General features: G+C 37.1%; 1 protein-coding gene across 6 annotated transcripts in view; it reads left to right on the top strand.

Annotated features, from left to right (window-relative positions):
• The window catches only part of FBXO25 (F-box protein 25), a 34,361-nt gene that overhangs the window by 11,317 nt on the left and 2,274 nt on the right, over window positions 1-20,770 (top strand). The window contains exons 3-10 of one of the 6 annotated variants that reach the window (XM_087774180.1): window positions 392-501; window positions 1,842-1,891; window positions 4,954-5,046; window positions 9,487-9,580; window positions 10,327-10,511; window positions 12,502-12,684; window positions 14,802-14,945; window positions 19,086-19,112. In XM_087774180.1, coding sequence (XP_087630306.1) covers window positions 392-501; window positions 1,842-1,891; window positions 4,954-5,046; window positions 9,487-9,580; window positions 10,327-10,511; window positions 12,502-12,684; window positions 14,802-14,945; window positions 19,086-19,112 — 886 coding nt within the window. Of the gene's footprint in view, window positions 1-391; window positions 502-1,841; window positions 1,892-4,932; window positions 5,047-9,486; window positions 9,581-10,326; window positions 10,512-12,501; window positions 12,685-14,801; window positions 14,946-19,085; window positions 19,113-20,770 lie in introns of all 6 variants that reach the window. The other 5 variants (XM_087774179.1, XM_087774182.1, XM_087774181.1 and 2 more) reach the window with 5 other exon arrangements.

Genomic DNA, 20,770 nt, shown 5'->3' with positions numbered 1-20,770 from the left:
CTGACTTTTACCTGTGTGCAGTTTTTCAAAGCTTGGTCCATTTCAAATAATGAATTTTTGTACACTAGAGCTTTGCAGACAGACAGCTGTCCAGTTAGTACTGTCTCTTCAGTAGTCCTTCCATAATGTCAGTAACAACTTACAAGATACCTATTAGGAAGATACTTTCGTGTATTTAATCACTTTGACACAAAACTCAACCCCACTGGGAAGAAAAGAGCAAGACAGCTTCTCTCAAGATATGTCTTGCTATAGACCATCAGGTAGAGGAACATTGTTAAAAACAATATTTTTTTTTTCCAGCTTGCAGACTGTTAATGCAGAGAATTATAAGCTGTATGCATCTTAAATATTTAATCACTGCAGTTCTAATTAGATGTGTTTATTTCAGCATCTTAACTGGTGATGATGAAGATGAAGAAATATACAGTACTGAAGACTGTGAGTTTGCAGCCAAGAAAAGGAAAAAAGATCATTTTAGGAATAACACAGATTCGCAATGTAAGGCTGTGGTTTTTTTCATTTATTTTAGAAGACTTTTGTAGGTTCAGCAAAATTTTATAATAGGCATTCATTTGCATTCACCTATAGAGTAGCCTTCTGAGTTATTTTTACTTTTGTATTGGCAACAAATTCTGGTGTCAGAAGTCATACATCTTGAGTGAACTGTGACATGGGTCATCTGTTGTGTGATTTTTTCGAAGATCCAAAGGTAATTCATTTAAGAATAGTAATTCCTGAATAATAAATGCCTTCTATATTAAGCACTGTTTTATTTTGTGGACTAGTTTTAGATTAAATTCTTCTGCATGCCTATGGAAGCTTCTGCTTATGAAAGCAACTGTTTTATTTTTATGTAATTCAAATTCTGGTTTGTGTTACAGCTCTAGAATCAGTTCATAAATAAATATATTTTGCCATAATACCTATGGCTCTTGGTAAAGACTTTATCAGTATTGAATTTCTTGAAAATAGTCCCTTTTTTAAAAAATTAAAATCTCAAAGCTATTTTTGTCAGTTCTTTTTTTTAAAAGATCATGTGTACTTTAGACTACAAATATGCATATGACAGCAAGTAAACGTATTCAAGTAGAGAATTTTGTAGAGTAGGTAAAAAAAGGTAAGTTGACAAGCAAGTCTTTGGTGTTTCTAATTCTTTGATCTTGAAATGATCTCCATTATTTGTATATTCCCAAAATTGTGGTCTTGCAGAAAGCTGCGAGCTTCCCCAGGCTTGTCTGGGTGTACAGTATTTCAAAAGATTCAAGTGGCTATATGTAAAAGCATGCTTTCATTTGACAACATACCAGGCTTCTGAAAGTTAAAGGTCTGCCTAGTTGCCTTTACTAGTCTTGTGTAGTTGACTTCCCTGCAGCATTCTGCAACTAGTTAAACCAAGTGGATGCAGAACAGGCACCTTTACAGAAGAAAATAGATTAGAGGGGTGGAGTGTTCAGGAACAAAAAGTGTGCTCATTTCTGTACTTTCCTGTGTTAAGGAGCCTGTTGAATTAAAAAAGATCAGGGGTTTTGTAGAAGAAATTGACTGTTGTTGGTACACAGTTGACAAAAGTTGTGCTACATCTGCCAGTTGTGTGCCAACTCTTGTGTTAGATTTATAAAATTCTTTAACTTTTCCTTTATTTTTTGAAGTACCTAACTTCTGAAAACTTGTAGTCATCCTTTTCAGCCTTTATAAACTTCCTTCATTAAAACTGTTCTACCATCTCTCCTATCTTATGAAGCATTTTATTGAGGATGGTCTATTTTGTTCGATTTCTTTCTAGAAGGCATTACCTAAAGTGGAAGCCTAAAAATGCTTATATTTTGATTCTATTTTAGGTTTTTATCGTGAAAAGTGGATTTATGTTCATAAAGAAAGCACCAGGGAAGTAAGTCCTGCATGCTCTGGGTCAATTCCTACAACCTTTGTGCTTCTTAATTGACAAATAGTATATTAAAAAAAATGCATTTGTGCTGTGTGGTCCTAGGGGTTATATTCAACTCTCTCTTCATTGGCAACATAGTACACCTGCATGTGCTGAGGCAAAGGCAGCTAACAAAGTGACTTTTATGTGGGTCATTGTGGCAGAGATGTGGTAACTTGCAAGGATGGACACAGAGTTCTCCACTACTTCTTCAAGCCCATCTGTCTCTATCTGTACTGTGTGTCTTTGAACTAAAATTGAAAGTATTTGCAAAACCAGAGTAAAGTCTCCAAAGAAGGTGTCTGCAGGCAGCTACCTGATATTTTGAAATCTTGGTGTAAATTTGAATATAAGTAAATAGAACTTCAGTTTCAAACTTTACAGAGAGGACCTCTGTATTCCACAAAGTACAGAGGCTTTCAGTTTGGGATACAAACTGTATCATGCAGCTGTAAAGGGAACATGAAAAATCTTGGAATGATCTCTTGGAAAGCCAAGAGTTAAAATATACCCATTGTATGTAGAGATAAACTGTCTTGAAGTTTGAGTTTCATTCCTGTGTTGATTCCTATGGTTATCTGGGATGGGTGGAACTTGGACACCATAAGGATGTCTGTCTGTCATCCACACAGTAATGCCAGCTAAGAGAGGGAGGGAGGTGAGTGTGATGACCCATGCAGGCAAAAATTGGCTTTGCATTTTAGAGCTGAGGGACACTGTAAGGAGCTCTGTACTCAGGGAGAGCATGGTGTTGTGGAGAGAGCTTACATAGAGGAGACAGTGGAAGACTTCACCTTGCAGGCCAGTGACCTGGAGGCTGCCCTTCTGCATCTGAAGGGTGTTACAAAGCCTTTCACCAGATTCATAGCCCTCTTTCCCAGTTTTCTCTTCACCTGTGATAGTTGTAGTTACTTACATTGGTCTGCAAAAGTCTCAAGCATGCTCTTTCCCTTTGTGCCATTTCAAATTTAGGGTAAGAAGGAAGGGGGGATGACAGACTGTCACCAGTCATCGTGGTGTTTTGAATGATGAGGTTGTTACGCTGAGTTTTAAAACTACATTCAGGCCAAAACACAAATTGCCTAAAATCACTCATTGCTGCCCTTTGTAACCTGTATGTTGGGACTTTTTTTTTTTTTTTTCCCTACTTGTGCAGAAGTTGGTGTACTAGTGATGTGTGGTTATTGGCTTGGGTTTCTTGTCCATTCAGAGTGTGGACAAAATATTTTGGTGTATAAATTAGCTTATTCTTGTCACTGCTGTTGTCTTCTAATAATTGACCATTCACCTTTCCTGTTTGAAAAAAAAAAAAAAAAAACAAACACAAGGATGGTTAGAATTAATCACTAATCTTTTTCAAGTAATTCCTTGTATAAATTCAAGAGGTTGGAGTAAAAAGTTAAAAGTTAAGTAGCAGAATGAAAAAGTAGCAAGGAATAAGCATACTTAAACCAAAAAAATCAGAGCAACAATTTAAGCTAATCTAAAACATAATTTACAGAGGCTCTAGTTTTCCTTACAGGTTGTAATCTTACTTGATTTCGAACTGCCTGTCTTGCAACTAGGAAACTTTTTTTCCAAACTGGATAGTGAATTTTAGGGCAAAATTACAAGAGTAGAAAGGTCTTGATAAGAAACATGTGAAACATGCTATGGGAGAGCATGGGAAATAAAGAAAACCAAAACAAGCACAGGTGTATAGCTAAAATGAAGTAGGAGATGTTCTTTGAGTAATTTTGTCATGACAGTACATTGGGAAAGGCAGAGCTGAAGTTTCATAGAAATCTGCTTCTAGCTGTTGAAGGAAATGTACCTCTCATGTTAATGTATTTAAGCATGGCCTTTTGATAACTGTTTAGCCAGAGAACAGCCACAAATATTTAAATTTCAACAAGAGTTTTGTTGTCTGTAAGTATTAATTCACTGCTATTAGCCAACCAAGTTGTGCATATTGTGAAGGGTGCAGCACAACTGCATCTCAGGTATAATTAACTGGATGAGCAAGAAATAGAATCCTGAATTCCGTCATTAACCAATAGGCAGTAATTACCACCACTCTGCAGTGAATAGTTAACTGTCTCCTGTCCCCCTGGGGTACATCCAGTGTAAGCTTTCATTGGGTTGCAAAAAGGAATGTTAAATTGTACTGCCATCTTTTCACCATCACATAATCCACCGAGGAAGTCTGTCTAGAAATGAACTTCAAATAATTATTTATCTCCCTCCTCCCCTGTGTTGATAAGCTGTACTAGCACATTGCTCTGCAAGTATTTCTTTCAGCAGTTGTAGGTTTTTTCTAGCCTCATTATATTTACTCCAAGGCTCCCATGCAGCTTTGTGGCTCTAAATTTACTCAGTTTATGTAATCCCATGTCATTTTGGCCTGCTACTACCAGCTTAAATAGTTCCACAACAGCCTCTGAAACTTCCATTTTCACCTTCAGACACCTGTGCAGAAGTACCAAAAGAAAATGCAATTGCTCTTGGTACCTAAGAAAAATTGTGCCTAAACTTCTAGCACCCAGAAAATAAATTCTAGATGTTGAGACCATTTGTTCTTCCAATTTCAGGAGCAAGTAGCTGTGTTCTTACCCTCAAATGTGAATGTAAACTCAGTTAATGCTTATAGTTGTAAGCTCAGACTGCTGTATGCACAAGCTCTGCCTTGTGCTAAGGCAAATGGGGAGTGTGATAGCCATGACAGAGTGCCGGCATTGTGGCCATGCAATAGTGGAGCAGATTCCCAGGACACTAAAATACCAGCGATTACAGATTGCGTGATTAGTACAAATTTAAAGGCTTTGCTGTTGAGTGGTGTTGCCTACATACCTGGTAGTTCCAAATAGCATATCTGGTTTCATTTGTTCTACAAGAAATTAAACAAATCTTCAGTCCAGATACATTATATTTCCAGGGAGCATGGTATACATAAGCATCAGTTGCATGGCAGAGTGCTTTTTCTGAACATTTTCCTCAGTTGTATCTTTGTTTCTTTCCATTTAAAGTGTGTTTATTCTTCTTCTCAGAGACATGGCTACTGCACTTTGGGAGAAGCTTTTAACCGCTTAGACTTTTCAAGTGCAATTCAGGACATCAGAAGGTTCAATTATGTGGTCAAAGTAAGCTCTTTATTTTATATGCATATTTTAAAAATGCATTGGCTGATGTGCCTATGTGTACAAAAGAAAAAAACTTTGCGCTGAACAGCTGATAATTTGTGACTGTATAAGTATCCCGTTCACATGTGATTTATGCTGCATGAAGCAACTTTAAACGGAGTCATTTTAATTTGGTGAAAACTTGTTCTATTGCCCTATGAAAGCATATAGCTTAAGAAGGATGGTGATGGCCAGTATGCTATGTATTTACAGGGAAACACTGATGGTAGTTTCAGTTGTTGTTCATCAGTCTGGGTAGTGAACTCTCTCTTTAAAGGCAAAGTAATTCCTATACAATGAAAAAAAGCAAAGTGTAATACATCTTAAATATACTTTACTACATCTTAAATATGCTTAAAATAGCAATTTCCAGAGGAATATGTGATGTGTAAATATTCTGCACTTTGTTTCTTCTGTAGCTTCTTAACAGTCCTGTGATTCATTACACACTTTTTTTTCCAATCTAGGACAAGATATATATGCATTTACCTTTGTTAACATCCCTTAAAACTTGATACTCCAGCTTTTTCAGACTTCCTTTTTTTTTGTCTTCCAGAAATGAATTTTATTGCAAGTTGTCTTTTACAAATAATGTAGTGACATGAAGTTTATAGAAACAATTATGATACATTAATCTCATGACTCCTTGGAAAGCCCCTTTCTCACTATGTTAGCTTCTCTGGGTAAGGTCTAGTCTTAAGTTGAGAATTAAGTGTATGGAACCTGTAAGTTCTGGACAATGGTGCTATCTGCCTGTTTTCCAAAACTATGTCACTTGTACTTTAGGGAGCCACATAATGTTATGCCTTAATTTCCTCAATGCCTAACCAGCTGCCCACTTGGAAATAACCTGTTCTGGGAGATACTGGCCTTTCCCTAGCCCCAAGGTTTTTTTTTTTGTTTGTTTGTTTTTTGTTTTTTTTGTCATCTAACCTGAGGTAGTAAAGTGCTTGTCCCAACTCCTAGAGAAGCCCAAAATGTGAGACATATCAGGACTAGAGTTCAGTTCAGTGGTGTTCACAAATAATATAGTGGTTGGAATGCATCCAGAACTTGAAAAGACACAAATCAAAATTAAGTAAACATACCAGGAGAACACCCTGGTGTTCTCCACTCCTAGGCCGTGGAGTATTTGGAGAGAAAACACATTCTACTCATCCTTGTGAAGCTGAGACGGTGTATTATACTTCCAGAAAAACAAGAGGTGTGGGACCAAAGCAAACAAAGCAAAAAGGATTTGCTTCTAGGCTAGTGGTTAGGATACTTGCCTGTTTTATTCCCCTTGCAGATTTTTTTGGTATATGTATGCATTGTGGTTTAGAACATTGCTTTTTAATGTTGTTTTGGGAGCAGAAACAAGAACCTTGATATTTCCCAAGACTTTTCAGCATTGAACAGTAGGAAGAAAAAGCAGCACCCAAAAAAGGTGATTTGTGTTATAAATGGTGTTGACCTTGAGTGCCTCACTTGAATGGTAAACAGGTATAATGAATCCAGAACTAGAATTTTACATGTGTTTTAGATGCTGCAGTGCCTGAGCTGGGTTGCTCAAAACAGCTGATTGGAACAAAGTGCAAAGTCTAACACAAGCACATTGACCAATTTCTCTTCTGTTTGCCAAACAATATATAATGGCTGGTTTAGTTAGCCAGGCTTAGGATTGTTGAGAAAAGAGCAATACATTAAAATTCAGAAATTTAGCTTTGTGATCCAAACCATTACTAGAGTAATGGTAGACCCTAAGAAATTAGGGAGCATTTAGAATAGCAGGCAGACTTCTAAAATCCTTTTAACATTTTAGAATTTATTGGAAATCTTTAATTTTTCAGAGTTGTTTTACAATTACAAAAATTTAATTATATCTTTGCATCAGTTCCTCTGAGGTGATGGAGGCAAACTGACTTTTATCAACAGGTACAGAAACTGTGCATCTAAGTCATTAAAAATTACTGAGCTGCTAATAAACATGACCAATATGAATGACAGCTGCTCATTCTGTAGCTGTAGAACTTGCTGACTTGAGAAACATTTGTGGGGTTGTATCTAACAAAACATCTGTGTGGATGTCAGTAATGTGTGAAGTTGATGTTTCATCTGCTCTGTCAGGTTTTAAGCCAGCCTGCAACTGAGACCTAGTGTAAGAAGCAGGTCATCCCATACCTATCTGCTTTATACAGCTTCTCATTTACTTCCCTGAAGCTTCTAAGGGTGGAGGTGTTCTGTGTAGATCTTGTTTAATGCAGTGCAGCAGTTCCTATTTCGTCTCCTCTAAGAATTATTCATAGTTATCATCATTGTGTTCATGCATTACTTTAGTGTGTGTTGTTCTGCTTGTTGCATTTAAGATAGTAAGATATAAATCAAGACGACTTTTCTTAAATACAAAGCCTTACCGGATAGCTCTTCTTTGATCCCAGACCACCAAGATGATCCATTTTGATTCTCCAACTAATAACCTCCCAATCATTATTAAAAGTTAATATAGATGTCTGCCCAGGACCCCTTTAGGGTAGGCACTGGGAGGAGAAAGTAGGATCAGCTGGGGAGGAGAAAGTAGGATCAGCTGTTTTCCTGTACTTGTTTGTGCTGTAGCGTAATGATCATTTCTTAGTTGTAAAATGTCTGATACATTGAGTTTAATATGGATGGTCTTTTTTCAAAATGTTTCCATTTGAATTAACAGTTGATCCGTTCAAAGTGTTAATCTCTAGTAGACAACATAAGCCATGGCTATGCACGTATTGGTAAGACTGAACTCGTGTCAGATCCTTGTACTCGTGCACCTGCTAAAATTGTCTTAATCCTTGCATATTAACCTTCGCTGAAATTGGAATCTTCATTAAAATCAGCCTGGTGGAATTTCTTTGATTTGATCTGTGGTCTGAGTGACATAACTGAATTTTTTTTTTTTAATTAAGCAAGAGAAATGTATGTACTTGCTTGAACTGGCAAACTGCCAGAGATCTCTAGGTGTGCCCTAAATTATTAATCAAACTAAAAGGCTTTGAAAATGCCAAGAAAGAGGTCCTGATATCTAGTCTCAAAAACTGTATAAATGGATTGCTTGTATTTAAATACATCAGGAGAATTATTTCCTCCTTTCATAGCACATAATGTTTTGTCAAGGATCATGCAGAGAAGCCAGAAGGAACATTATTAAATCAGGGAGAGAACAGGTGTATTCTCTGTTCCTCCAAAGGAAAATTCATGTTGAGTGTAGTGTCAAATTGGTGTTTTAGAAATGAAGATACAAAATAATTTTTGGCAGGCTCAGTCTTTGTTCGCCCCCTGTGCCAATAGCTGATGCTGTCCTACAAAGCACAGCTCTGCAGGTTAGTGCTTCGAGCACTCTGTCGGGGATGCTGGTTTCTGCTCCCGGCTTTCCCTTTCTGATGTATTGAGAGCACTTGTTCTGAACTCAGCATTATGAATAGCAATTGTAAAGTTTAGTGCCAAACTTTTAAACATTGCAATACTGTCAGAACATCGAAGTCTCTCTTATATTTCATCCTAAGAGACCATTTTTTTGTTGAAGAGGCAAGGGTCCTTGTCAGCTACAAAACAATCTAACATGTAAAAGCCAAGGTGTCAGAATGGAGCAAGGGCTGCCTCTAGTAGCTGTAGCTTGGCATTCATGTGCAGCAAGAACTTAAGCTACTCTGTTTACTTTCCCCTGGACCATTCCCACTGTTCTCAACACTCTTCTGTTCACAGTGATTAAATGTGTGGACAGCTGGAGATCCTTACTACATAGTTCAGGGAAAGTTACTAATACAGTATATATACTGCTCATTATTAGATTACTGTGGTTTCCTCTACCAGGGTCCTGAATGTGGGAGTAAAACAGATTCCCCGCCACCTCCCCCCCCCCCAGTTTAGGTAAAATACGGCATTTTCTCTCCAGAAGCAGGAAGTAGTGCACTAAGTCCATCACACCTCAGTTTGACCAGTATGATGCTTTCACTCAGAAGCTGGAAGTCTGGTAGTTGCTGTCAGTTCAGAGTCATGTTCCTGGCCACCAAATCTGTCAGTAGGTTCAGGACCCACCCACATCAAAGACCACATTTCTATTTGTGAGCCTTCAAAACAGATTCTCTCCACTGTTTCATTACAGCTTATAAAGACCATATGTCATGCGCTCTGTCACAGAGATAACCACTAGTATTTGTATAGTATTTTGAAAATGTACATCTCTTCATGAGTTGTTCGTGGGATGCCAGTGGGAATGCCTAAAGCTTTCCACATTTGTCTTGCTTCGTTTTCTGAAGTCTGCAGTTATGTTTTCATGAAATATGATTGCAGTGCTCTAGGTTGTTGTAGGTGAATGTATGTACTGAAAGCGTGTATTTGAAACCCTCCTTTATTTCTGTCATTCTTCTGAGTTTTAATTCTTTGTCCTAGCTTTTGCAGTTAATAGCAAAATCCCAGCTAACATCACTGAGTGGTGCAGCACAGAAGAACTACTTTAACATTTTGGACAAAATTGTGCGGAAGGGTAAGACCTAAGGTTTTGTAATCTGCTTGTTCAGATTTAATTGCTGAGACTAAGCTATCAGTTGATTTTTTTTTTTTTTTTTTTGTTAGCTTTACCATTTTTACATTGTGAGACAAAGCAATAGCATATTTAATTAGTGAAAGGTTTCATACTTCCTGTCCCACAGTTGCAATAAGTTGTTTTCTCTTGATTATTGAATCATGTCTGTTGAAACAGATTGGTGAAGTTAAATGACAATTAGATTCTATTCAGAAACTATGGGTTACTATTATATTATACTCTTTGTGAAATGTGAAAGCTTTTAGATTAGTAACATGTTTGTTTTTCAGTTTGCATGATGTACTGAGATTTAAAGTACATAACTGCTTTTCTTTACTGTTTATTTTAAAAAAAGCTATTACATAATATTGAAAAAAATTTTTCTGGTAACCACACTAAATGAAGATGTAATACTATCAGCTTGGAACAGAAGAAATCAGATTTATAACTAATTGTTCATCCTTAAGTTTATTAAATGCATAGCATGAAATGTTATGTCAAATTTGCCTGTGAAATTGTTAATTATTGATCTTGCATTTACAGAACAGCATTAATGAATGTCATGGTGGGAATTAGGGCAGCTATTTGTACGCAAACAGCTGAGTTGTAATTAGTTCATCTAAAAAAGTGTTGATTAGCTTGAGTTAACTGTATTACCTTGGTTAACTCGGTTAACCAAAGTTGTATTTGCTTTGTTTTGTTCCCAGTCATGGAAGACCAATATAATCCACGATTAATCAAAGATCTTCTACAGGATCTGAGTTCTACTCTCTGTATACTGATTAGAGGAGTAGGAAAATCTGTATTGGTAGGGAACATCAATATTTGGATTTGCCGATTAGAAACTATCCTTCTGTGGCAACAACAACTAAAAAATCTTCAGATGAACAAGGTATATTATTAAATCATGCTAAAAAGGTAATTGGGGGAGGGGGAATGATATTGAACATTGGTTTAGGATTTGTGAGTGAACAAAGTTTCAAATGCATCTTAAACAGTTTTACTTGTTTTCTTTGTTTTTAGAGAAGTAATGTGAAATTAATGAAATGGAATCGACTTAATTTGTTGATTGTGCTAGAAAGGTTGGACCAGATGATCCTTGAGGTCCCTTCCAACCTGGTATTCTGTGATAATTTTCTAATGTTTTAATAGCTCTTTTCTAATGAGGGCTGCTGTAGTGCCTGTAGTGCTGGTGTGTGGTAGAGATGTATAGATGTAATTGCTTTTCTCACCCAAATAAGTTGTGGAATGCTTGTCTCTACGTTATCAGATAGAGTGGAAAAAATACCAGTTTTTAATTCCAAAGTAAATGTTCTACTACTGACTAAATAAAAATCTAAAAGGAATTTTAGGGGTGGATCAAGAAAACAAATAAAATATTCAAGCAGTAATTTTACAGCTTTATTCATTAGCACAGTTGCTTTTTGTAAAAAAAGGATGATGACTTCAGCATCTGGATTCTGATCATGCAACTTTGTTCAAAGCATGTGGTATGCACTGTTCCAGGTTTTTATAGTGGAAACTTCTGATGATAAGCAGGCAATTTTTTTAACCTGTCTGGGTTACTCCTGGAGGAAGAAATGCTGCAAGATGTTGCTCACAGTAAAGTCATTCAACTGTTTGATCTGTGTGCTTTCAGCTAGGAAAATTTTGAAATTGGCCTTGCTGTGTGTGCTGGGTGTCTGAATAAAACAGCTAATTTTGGAACAGAAAGGAGAAACGGGGAACCCAGCCTCAGCAGTTTTCATATGCCAAGCAACCACAGCATAGACAGTTTTGAGACACTGCAGTTGCTGTGTTTGTTTCTTTCCAGTGTGCCTCTTCCATCTGAGCTGGTTTATGTTGGTTGAAATAACTGATGAGAAATCTTGCATCTGTAATGCTCACATATTCCTGAACAGAACAATAGTCCCAGAGATGTTTATAACAGATGAGACCATGGAAAGTCTAGTCTATAAGTGAGATGAATGGTTGTGAAATAAACTGACAGAAGTGAGAGCCTGCTAGAGTACAGCTGCTGCGCTGCCAGGGCCTTGCGACTGGGCAGCTCTGCGAGGTGGGGCCGGCAGCTGCCCACGCTGCCTCCCTTGCCAGCTGGGACACTGCCTTCAGCTGCGTCGGGCTTTGGGCCACCTGGCAGTGTAGGCTCCAGAGTCAGTTGTGTACGAGCTGTGCTGTAGGTTACCCCGTTAAAGAGAAAGTTCAGCAGAGGTGTTTACTCTCAATGAAAACTTTCTCGGTGCTCTGATCTGTCACTCCCTGCAGAATTCCTCATTTACATAGGAGAGGCACTATCTCCAGACTTCAGAGGTGAACCTACTGCCTCTGACTTCCATGTTTTCATTCTGTATTTCTGCTCTTCAGTCCTATATTCTGCACTATATTCTGTATTCTAGTTGTCTTAAGGCAAATTGAAATGTGCTCTGTTTCTTAATAAAAATAAAGAAACTGTAGTTATCCTACAAATTATAAATAACTGGCTCATACCTTTGTTATAGTTAGGGTTTTGGCACACTTCTCTCAAAGGTGGAATTGAATATGTCGTAGCTTTCAATTATTTTCTGAGAACAGAAGTGTTTTAAAATTATTTTAGATTTAAATAAAGAATTTAGGATATGTGTATTTTAACAGTAGGAAAACTATAAGTTATAAAGCTACAGTGTGTAGCTCCTTCTGTACCTTAGTCATTTAAGTTCTCAACAACAGCAGTTAGAGAATAATGGTAGCCAAGTAATCAAAGTATGACAGAATTAACCATAGATATTATTCAATGGTCTTGTACAAACTAAACTAAGACCTGAGGTACATCTAAAGTAAGAATCTTATTTGTACCTTATACTGTCCAGTTTTTGTAGTTAACAGTCTTCAACTCTTATTTTCAGCAAGTCAACAATGGTCTTACGCTTAGCGATCTCCCTCTCCATATGCTGAATAACATCTTGTACAGGTTCTCTGATGGCTGGGACATTATTACTCTAGGTCAAGTGACCCCAACTTTGTACATGCTCAGTGAAGACAGACAGTTGTGGAAAAAACTCTGCCAGTACCATTTTGCGGAAAAGCAGGTAAACAACTCTATCGTTTGCATAAATGTGGCCCTTAGCTTTGCAATATGGTATACTAATAATGAAGTGTGAACTCGCCCTTTTTGAAATAAAAATGTGACAGTGTGCAGTAATAGTGAAAATGTTCTCCTCTTTGGGGCTTGGTCATACTAAAAATTGTATTCAGCATGTCTGTGAATTTAGGATAACTATCAGGCTGTTTCCTTGCATCATTTTAAAAAATGTCTACTGTAAGATGACTTTTTTTAAGCTACACGATCACCAACAAGTGTGGTAGAGGATACCTCTAAGGTGTTTGTAATTTTAGTACCTAAAGTAGAACTTGTTTTACTAACTAAGGTAGGCAGACAGATTGCCCAAACTTTTAGGCTACATGAACGGTCCAGTGAAGCCAAAATAGGATTTTTGCAAAACAGAATAGAACAAATGCTTGAGACTTTGAAATTAAGAACAAAAAGAGAAATGGTACTTTTCTGTCACTTCCTCATAAAATCATTAAAGTAATCTAGGAATGCCTCCAGAACAGTCTTCATTTTCTGACAGTGATATATGCTGAGACAAAATCAGACTAGGTGAAAATAAAGCTATGAAAACAAGTTACCTTATCAGAGCTGGAGGAAGAACTTTAAAAACCTAGTACATTCCAGACTGGAGGAAGTGAAAATACTCATTCTTAAATCTGACAGGTTGAAGTGGTACCATTTGGTGAGTGACTACCAGATTAAGTATTATTATAACAGGGAAGGTAGAAGTGAAGATCAGTGAACTCATGTGCAGTTGACCCAAATAAGAATTTTGGTGAGATTAAAGGCTTTAGAGTGAACTTTGTGGAGAATATAGACAGACAAAGGCAAACTGAGAACCCCTCCTTCAGAAGCAGCTCAGAAGAATGCAAGGTGAAGTTATGAGGATAGAATTTTAATCTTAATGTAGCAGTTGAGTGGATTTTGAGGCTAGATGAGGTAAGCTCTATTGACAGTGACAAAACTGGTTGGAGAGGAAGCTGCTATGCTAATGCTGGGAGAAAGATCACTTAAGCCTTATTTCAGTAGAATTAGCGAGCCCTGTGCCTTATAAAGGACACTTGTACACAGTGTTTCCAGTGCATTCCTAAATGTTCACATTCAGTTTCTTAGTAGGTTATTAATGATAGAAATATAATAATTTTATTTATTTTCCAATATCAAATTTACTTTTTCTGTTTAAAAGTGTGCTACCTTAATAACCTACAGAATCATGTTAGGTTGTTTTTCCTGTCCTCCGCACTATATTTGTTGAACCATTGAAACAGCCACAAAAACATACTTGATACCTGAAGAGCACTTCTGGAAAAAACAAGAACGCTACACAAGGAAGCTATTATGAAACAAAGTGAAGTGTAGCTGAAATCAGAAAGGCAGTGCAATTCTCCCCATCTAGGAGTTGTCTTCTGAACGAAGAAAGCCCTTAATGTATTAGCACTAATCCACACTGAGTGGAACAGAAGCCTTTTACAAATACATACTTAAACCTTGGCTGTGTATTAAGCTGGGGAGAAGTAGCCATTTTGCATCAGCCAATCTTTACATGCGGATTATCTCCTCAAGAAGTACATCAATCACTGATTATTGCTATCCTTCTAGAAAGATCATAAGTAAATGTGAAAAATAATCATGTATATACTTTTAAAATTAAAGAAGCAGCATTATTTATATCCATAATTACTGTCTTGACAGAAAACCACTACTTGTAATGCACAATAATCTTTTTTAATCTCATTCCTGAGTGGTTTTTTAAAAAGTATAAAATTAATTACTTATGGCTCTCATATTGTTTTTGTTATGTGATTCTTGGCTATAATTGCAATAATTTCAAGACAGTAGAGTTAGATTAGCTGTGTATGGCCTACTTTTTCTTGGCAAATATGCACCCTCCTATTTTTAGTGTTTTACCTTCCGTTTTTTTGTGGCTAGATCTCTCTCACTGCTTTGCAGAGATGTATAATGTCAGATTATTGACTTCAAAGAATTCCACTTACAAAACTTCAGTTTAACTACTTTTTTTTTTTTTTCTGGTCCTTTACCTGATTTGACTAGTTCTTTAACAATTTTAAAGGAAGATATTCATTTTATGTCCAGTTTTGTAGGCATTTGATTCCATCAGAGAAAGGTCACATTGACTGGAAGCTGATGTACTTTGCACTTCAGAAATATTACCCAATAAAGGAACAGTACGGGGACACCTTGCATTTCTGTCGACACTGTAGTATTCTGTTTTGGAAGGTAAGAGCTTTGAAATAGATAATTAGAAATAAGTTCAAACAGCTACTGGTGATCATCTGAAAGGAAAAATATTAAGATCATCTTGTCAGCTTTCTCATGTGAAATGCGATTGGACAACTAACATCTAACTTTTAAATAATGTGTAAAACTTCCATATAAAATAAGTATTAAATTCCAAAGTTGTTCTTTATCTAGCATTCTTATCTCTTGATGTCTGATAACCTCAATATTTAGAATTGCGAGGAGAAGTGCCATGTGGAAAGACTTGCACTCTGTCTTCTTGTGTCTATTTAATCTTATGCAGAGTTGTTAGGAACTTGTATGAAGTTAGCCATTTTATGACATCCCTTTTCTAATGATGGCATGGCAATCAATAAGTTTCTAATGAGAACGTATTACTATAGTATTCCTACCTCATTGGTGTAAAACTCTTATTTTTAAAGTCTTGCTTCTGTCTCATATGAAGCTTGGAGGAATGTGTGAAACTTCATTCAGAATGCATTTTATGTTGATTTTGATGTTTACCATGAAGCATATTCTGTCTTCCAGGACAATTTTAATTTCTGTAGGGCATTTTAATGTTAACCTATGTGTGAACACATAGTCCTGCTTTTACTTTGCGTTGCACCATAATCTAGTTTTCTGGTTAGTGAGACTTCTTTAATTTTGCTGCTCAAAGACCAGATAGGGGTAATGCTAAGTGGACAGCAAAGGGCAAGAAATGTTTGCAAAATCTTGGAAAGTACACATGTTCTGTTTCACAGAAATGAGCTGCTCTTGTGTCATCCTTCTGTGATTTTTAAGGGGAGTTGCACGTCAGTGTGAGGCTTTTTTATTTTCTATAGAAAAAACTAGGCTGTTTAACAGGATAAGCTGGCTTTCATAGAAGTAGCATGTTAATGAATGATGTTATCTTAAAGTTGAGTATTCTTGATATCACAGGAGCCCTTCCATGTACTAATACATTTTGCTAAATTAATGGTAGGAAAGCAGGTAGTCAGAAGTGGCTTCTGCTGTGAAAAGCCTGGGCATTCACTGAAGAACCTGTTAGGAATGACTAAGAACTGTTCATTAGAGTGGAACACGTCTTTAACATGTTGCCCAATATGTTGGGTCAAGTTTTCTCTTTGAAAACAGAAATTTTAAAGGTAAGCACACAGCAGCATGCAGGTGGGCATTTTTGGTACTGGATTTGTTTGCATTGTCTGGCTTTGCTGTGTAAAGGGTTAATGCTTTCTACAGTAAACTTCTCTCCATTCTGATCTTGGTATAATTGAAAATACAGTGCTTTGATATCAGGAATGACTAAAATGTGTTTGGAATTAAATGTTTAACTTTGGAGATCATGTGTGACAGTAAGAGGCAGTGAACCTGTGCAGGCAGATGTCTTGTTACCTTGACTACTCCCATCTACTACTGGAATAATAGCACTCATTTTGTGGTTTTATATTTTTAGTGAAACACAGCACAGTAAGTTCTAAAGGTACTGATGAGCAGTACCTATTAGATTACTGTTCCAGTGCTGACTGCCTTATCCTGGAGATTTGAGCAGGTCTTAAAGTGACGGTGTGGTTATTGATTAATTGCATGCTTCTGCACTAAAATTCTGTGGCAGGTGTTTGGGATTGGCTGTTTTAACAAGAGCACAGTCAGGAGGTTGAGGGAAGTGATTATCCCTCTTCACTTGGGGCTCGTTAGACTGCATCTGGGATACTGCTTCCAGCTGTGGTCCTCAGTACAAAAAAGATACTGATAAACTGGATGGAGTTCAGCTGAGGGCCAAATAATCAGGGAGGCTTGAGGACTCCTCCTGTGAGGAGAGGCTGGAGAAGACTGCTTCAGAGGAACCTAAGAGCCTGCCATGAGGACAGCCAAGCAAGGGAATGGCTTGACCATAGAGGTTGTGCAGTTTCTGTCCTTGGATGTTTTCAAGACCTGACTGGATAAAGCTCAGAGCAACCTGGTCTGATCTCCTAGCTTGCCCTGCTTTGAGCAGAAGGCTGGACTAGAGACCTCCTGAGGTGCCTCCCAGTCTGATTAGTCTGCGAGCCTGCATTGCAGTTTTCCTTCTCTAGGTCTTGGAATCTAAGCCTTGTCCCTGTCTTAAAATAAATGTCTGATCGGGCTGAAATAGATTGTTGAAAGAATTGATTTCTGCACAACTGGCACCCTTACTGGCAGGGACACTAAGAGGTTAATTGTTGGTCTGGAAAACAGGCACAGCGTAGTGTGAGTGAAGTAGTGCTAGTCACTGAGTTATATGGGGGGAAAAGGTTCTGCTTTTTCAGGCACTTCGTTTTAGATCCTTTCCCAAGCTTTCTAATGAGAGATGAGAAGCAAAGCAGGGGGCAGCCGGGATAGGAGGTACTTTATCAGTTCTAGAAAAATTCTGTGCTAGGTGAAAATATTTCTTAATCAGAAAGAAGTTTTATCAGGCTTTGACAATTCATTCACACTTCAGTATCATACTTGGAGACAGATTATTAAATATGTATATGAGTGGTTGACATATAATTGTATCTGTAACGGACAGATTTTTGTTCTCAACTGAAGCTTTTACTCTGCCTAATTCCATTGGGCATATAGTGCAAAAGAAAGAAACAAACAAAAAAAACCTCAAAAAACAACAACAAAAAACCCCCAAACAATAACAACAAAAACCCACAAATTTTAAAAGAGAAATCACAGTTACTTTTACAGAGGAAAAGTAGCAAGTGTTTGAATCTTGAAACAAATGGAAGCACTGGATTCTTCAGGTAGTTTATAATATGTAAAAATTTAGTTTCTTCTTTTAATGGTACACTTCAAAAATCAGGCAGCTGTTGCTTTCAAGGGCATTCAGAAGAACTTCAGGCAGTGAGCTGAACGCTTCTTGGTATTGCACCTTTTTTCCTCCCCTCATTCAAGAACAAAGCAAAACATTGGAATAGTTGCAGAGGAAAGTAATTCAGTGATCAGGACATGAAGAAGACTAGCAGAGGTTAATTTCTTTTAACTGAGCTCTGTTAAAGCTAATAAGGAATGTGACTGCTCTCCATAAGTTCTTCTCAGAGACAGAGAAGGGATGAATAAATGTGAGACTACTTAGGGAAATATTTAAGGTAAGGGACATCCTTGATGCAAATTAGTTGTAGAAATTAGTTGTGGGTAAACCTGTGCTGAGAGTTAAGAGTTTAAGAACCAAAGCAGTGAGGTTCTGAAATAGCCACAAAGCACAGGCCTAGCTAGTGATGGGAAGGATTTTCATCAGTTTATGAAACTGATAATATAATGTAATTGCTGGCAACATGAGAGGGCTACACACAGACAATTCTTTCAGTCCTGCATTTTGTGTCCTTTTAAAGAAAGCCTGCAAAAGAAGGGACTGATGGCTATTGAATTGAATTAGCAAACAGTTGAAGTAGGGAAATGACTTTTCAGTATGCTATCATAATCTTAGTGTTAATTTTAACAAGCCTTTAAGAGCTTTTCAGGAAGCGGCATTTGTATTCCTGTATTTAAAACCTCTGACCATAGTAATATGAAGTACAATAAGGAGGAGACTCCTAAATTCATTGTAGGAAGTACAGTGATATAATAGAACTTCTTGTACTCTTCTGTGTTAAAGGAGGGAATGATAATAAGAAACTCTTCATATCGAATGACTATCTTTCAGAAGTGACTTCTTGGTAAAGTATTTGTCCGTGATGAAAGTGAGAAAAATACCTGATTTCAGTGGTATAAAAGTAATGGCAAACTAATTGACTGATGCCTCTGTGAATGCTTTTTGTGTATACTGTTTTTTCTGTTCCACTAGGCAACGTTGCAATTGTGGGCAGTTCTCTTATTTTCTTAGCTGAGTGCAGCAGCACATTGCAGTTATGCCAGAGATGGCCACAGAAGTTGAAATACCTTTTCTTTCAATATCCAGGGCATTATGTAAAATAGCGTAGTTGTTTTGCATAAGTTATATGCTTCACACTTGGTTTTAGTCTTCTTGGGGGCTTGTGCTGGTTTTGGTTCTCTAGCTGCTTGTGACTTGCCACAAGAATAAAAGACTATTTTTCTAAATGGCATATGAACCTTAGCTTCAATAAACCTTAACTCTGCTTCTTTTACTTTACGGCTCTCCTTCCTGCTTCCTTCTTCGCGATCTCAAAGGACTACCACCTTGCTTTGTTACTCCAGGTATTTGCTGTGTGTCTCATCTCTTTTCATTGCTGACTGTTCTGTAATGTCAAAGTGAATAACGTGTTCATTTCTGTTTGATGCTCTCTGTTTCGATTTTGTTTCCCCACGTCAATTTAGTAGCAGGAATACTTTGTTTCTTGTTTCCCTATTAGATAAGGTTAGTGATGGCTTTCCATCTCAGTTTTTCATCAGGTTTGTTTTTTATTATTGCTGTATGCCCTGTTAATGCCATTTAACCTAGGGACCATAATTCAGCTTCTAATGAACATATGTCTATGGTGTCAGTGAGATCAGCCAGATTTTGCTAAGAAACAGGTTTCTCTGCACTCGGTGTTATAAACTGTTTCTGCACTCCCTGATGTATTTAATTCAGTATTTAAATCTGAAAAGAGTAACATGAACCTCAAATAACTTTCTTTAATGCAATGATACTAAAATTGATTTTACTCCACTTTCAATGCTGTAATCATACATACTTTTATGAAGGAGTCTCTCTGAAAAGAAATTCCCAAAACAGGCTGCATATGACCTGGGAGAGGTGGGGGAGGCAATTATAATGTTGCTTTCTGAATTAAGAAATGGTGGAAATAATTATACAGAAAAGGACTGTAGCCCCAAAGTTGTTATGGGAGCTCCTTAATGTCCAGTTATTATAAAATTTGAGGAGAACAACTGCATTTTCCAGTAAACACTCCTCCTGGTGAGTTCTCTTGTTAATTTAAAAGAATTCTGGTTTAGCTTTAAATAGATATATTAAAAATCAATATGATTTGAGCACTATTTATTAAATGTAATTTCAAGAGAAATAAAGTTTTCTTGGAAGGAGAAATACTGATAATTAGAGGAAAGTTATGATTCTTTTTAGTCCTCATCACTTTTTGCACTGTAAAATTGCTGTTTCTGTTGTTTCTAATAACCAAAAATCCCAGGAACTGATCTTACTGAGATTTTTATTGGGCCTGTAATTCCTGACTGAACAGAACTTTCAAAAGCATTTTTATGGCGTGCAGAGCAAAGCAGACACCATGTTAAAAAATCTGTCTAAAATATTTAGGAGTATAAATAAGCACTAAAAGGGGATAAACTCTAGCTTCTTTCCCAGAATCCTAATTCTGATGGTGTTTTTTCCTGGAAACTAGGAAAATAATAACATGACATTAACATGGCAATGGGTAGAGAATATGGTAGTTCATTAGTAACTACCTTGGAGAGTGTTTGCTGCTGTGGTGTCTCTTCCTTGCAGATGTCATCTCAAGATGAAGATGTTAGGTTTAACACTTCTGGTCTTAGTCTTCTCTTCTTTCTCATCTACAACTTGCCCAAATAGGCAGTTCTACCTGGGGTCTAATCTATTTTTCTGTTCTTTGTTGTTTATTTTTCCCTGTGTGTCATGAATGTAACAACTGGTTCTCAGGTGATGTTAAAGCAATTTTTAAAAAAAAAAAAACCTGGGAGAATGAGGAGGTGATACCACATGATATTTTCAGGTAGTCATCTGTAGACTTAATGGAAAAATACAGATAACGTATCTGTAGAGTAACAACTTTCATTGGAAAAGCTGAGTAGTATTCAGAATGTGTTTCACCTAGTGCACTTCAATGTTGCAAAGACTTTGGATGGGAATGTGGCACCTTTGACAGCACTTTCCTTATGTG

This window comes from Nipponia nippon, unplaced genomic scaffold (genome assembly GCF_047370975.1).
Source record: "Nipponia nippon isolate SJK-2023a ecotype South Korea unplaced genomic scaffold, ASM4737097v1 scaffold_4, whole genome shotgun sequence".
Classification (NCBI taxonomy): domain Eukaryota; kingdom Metazoa; phylum Chordata; class Aves; order Pelecaniformes; family Threskiornithidae; genus Nipponia; species Nipponia nippon.
Note: the sequence above shows the minus strand (reverse complement) of the source record. Positions and strands in the feature narration are given on the sequence as shown.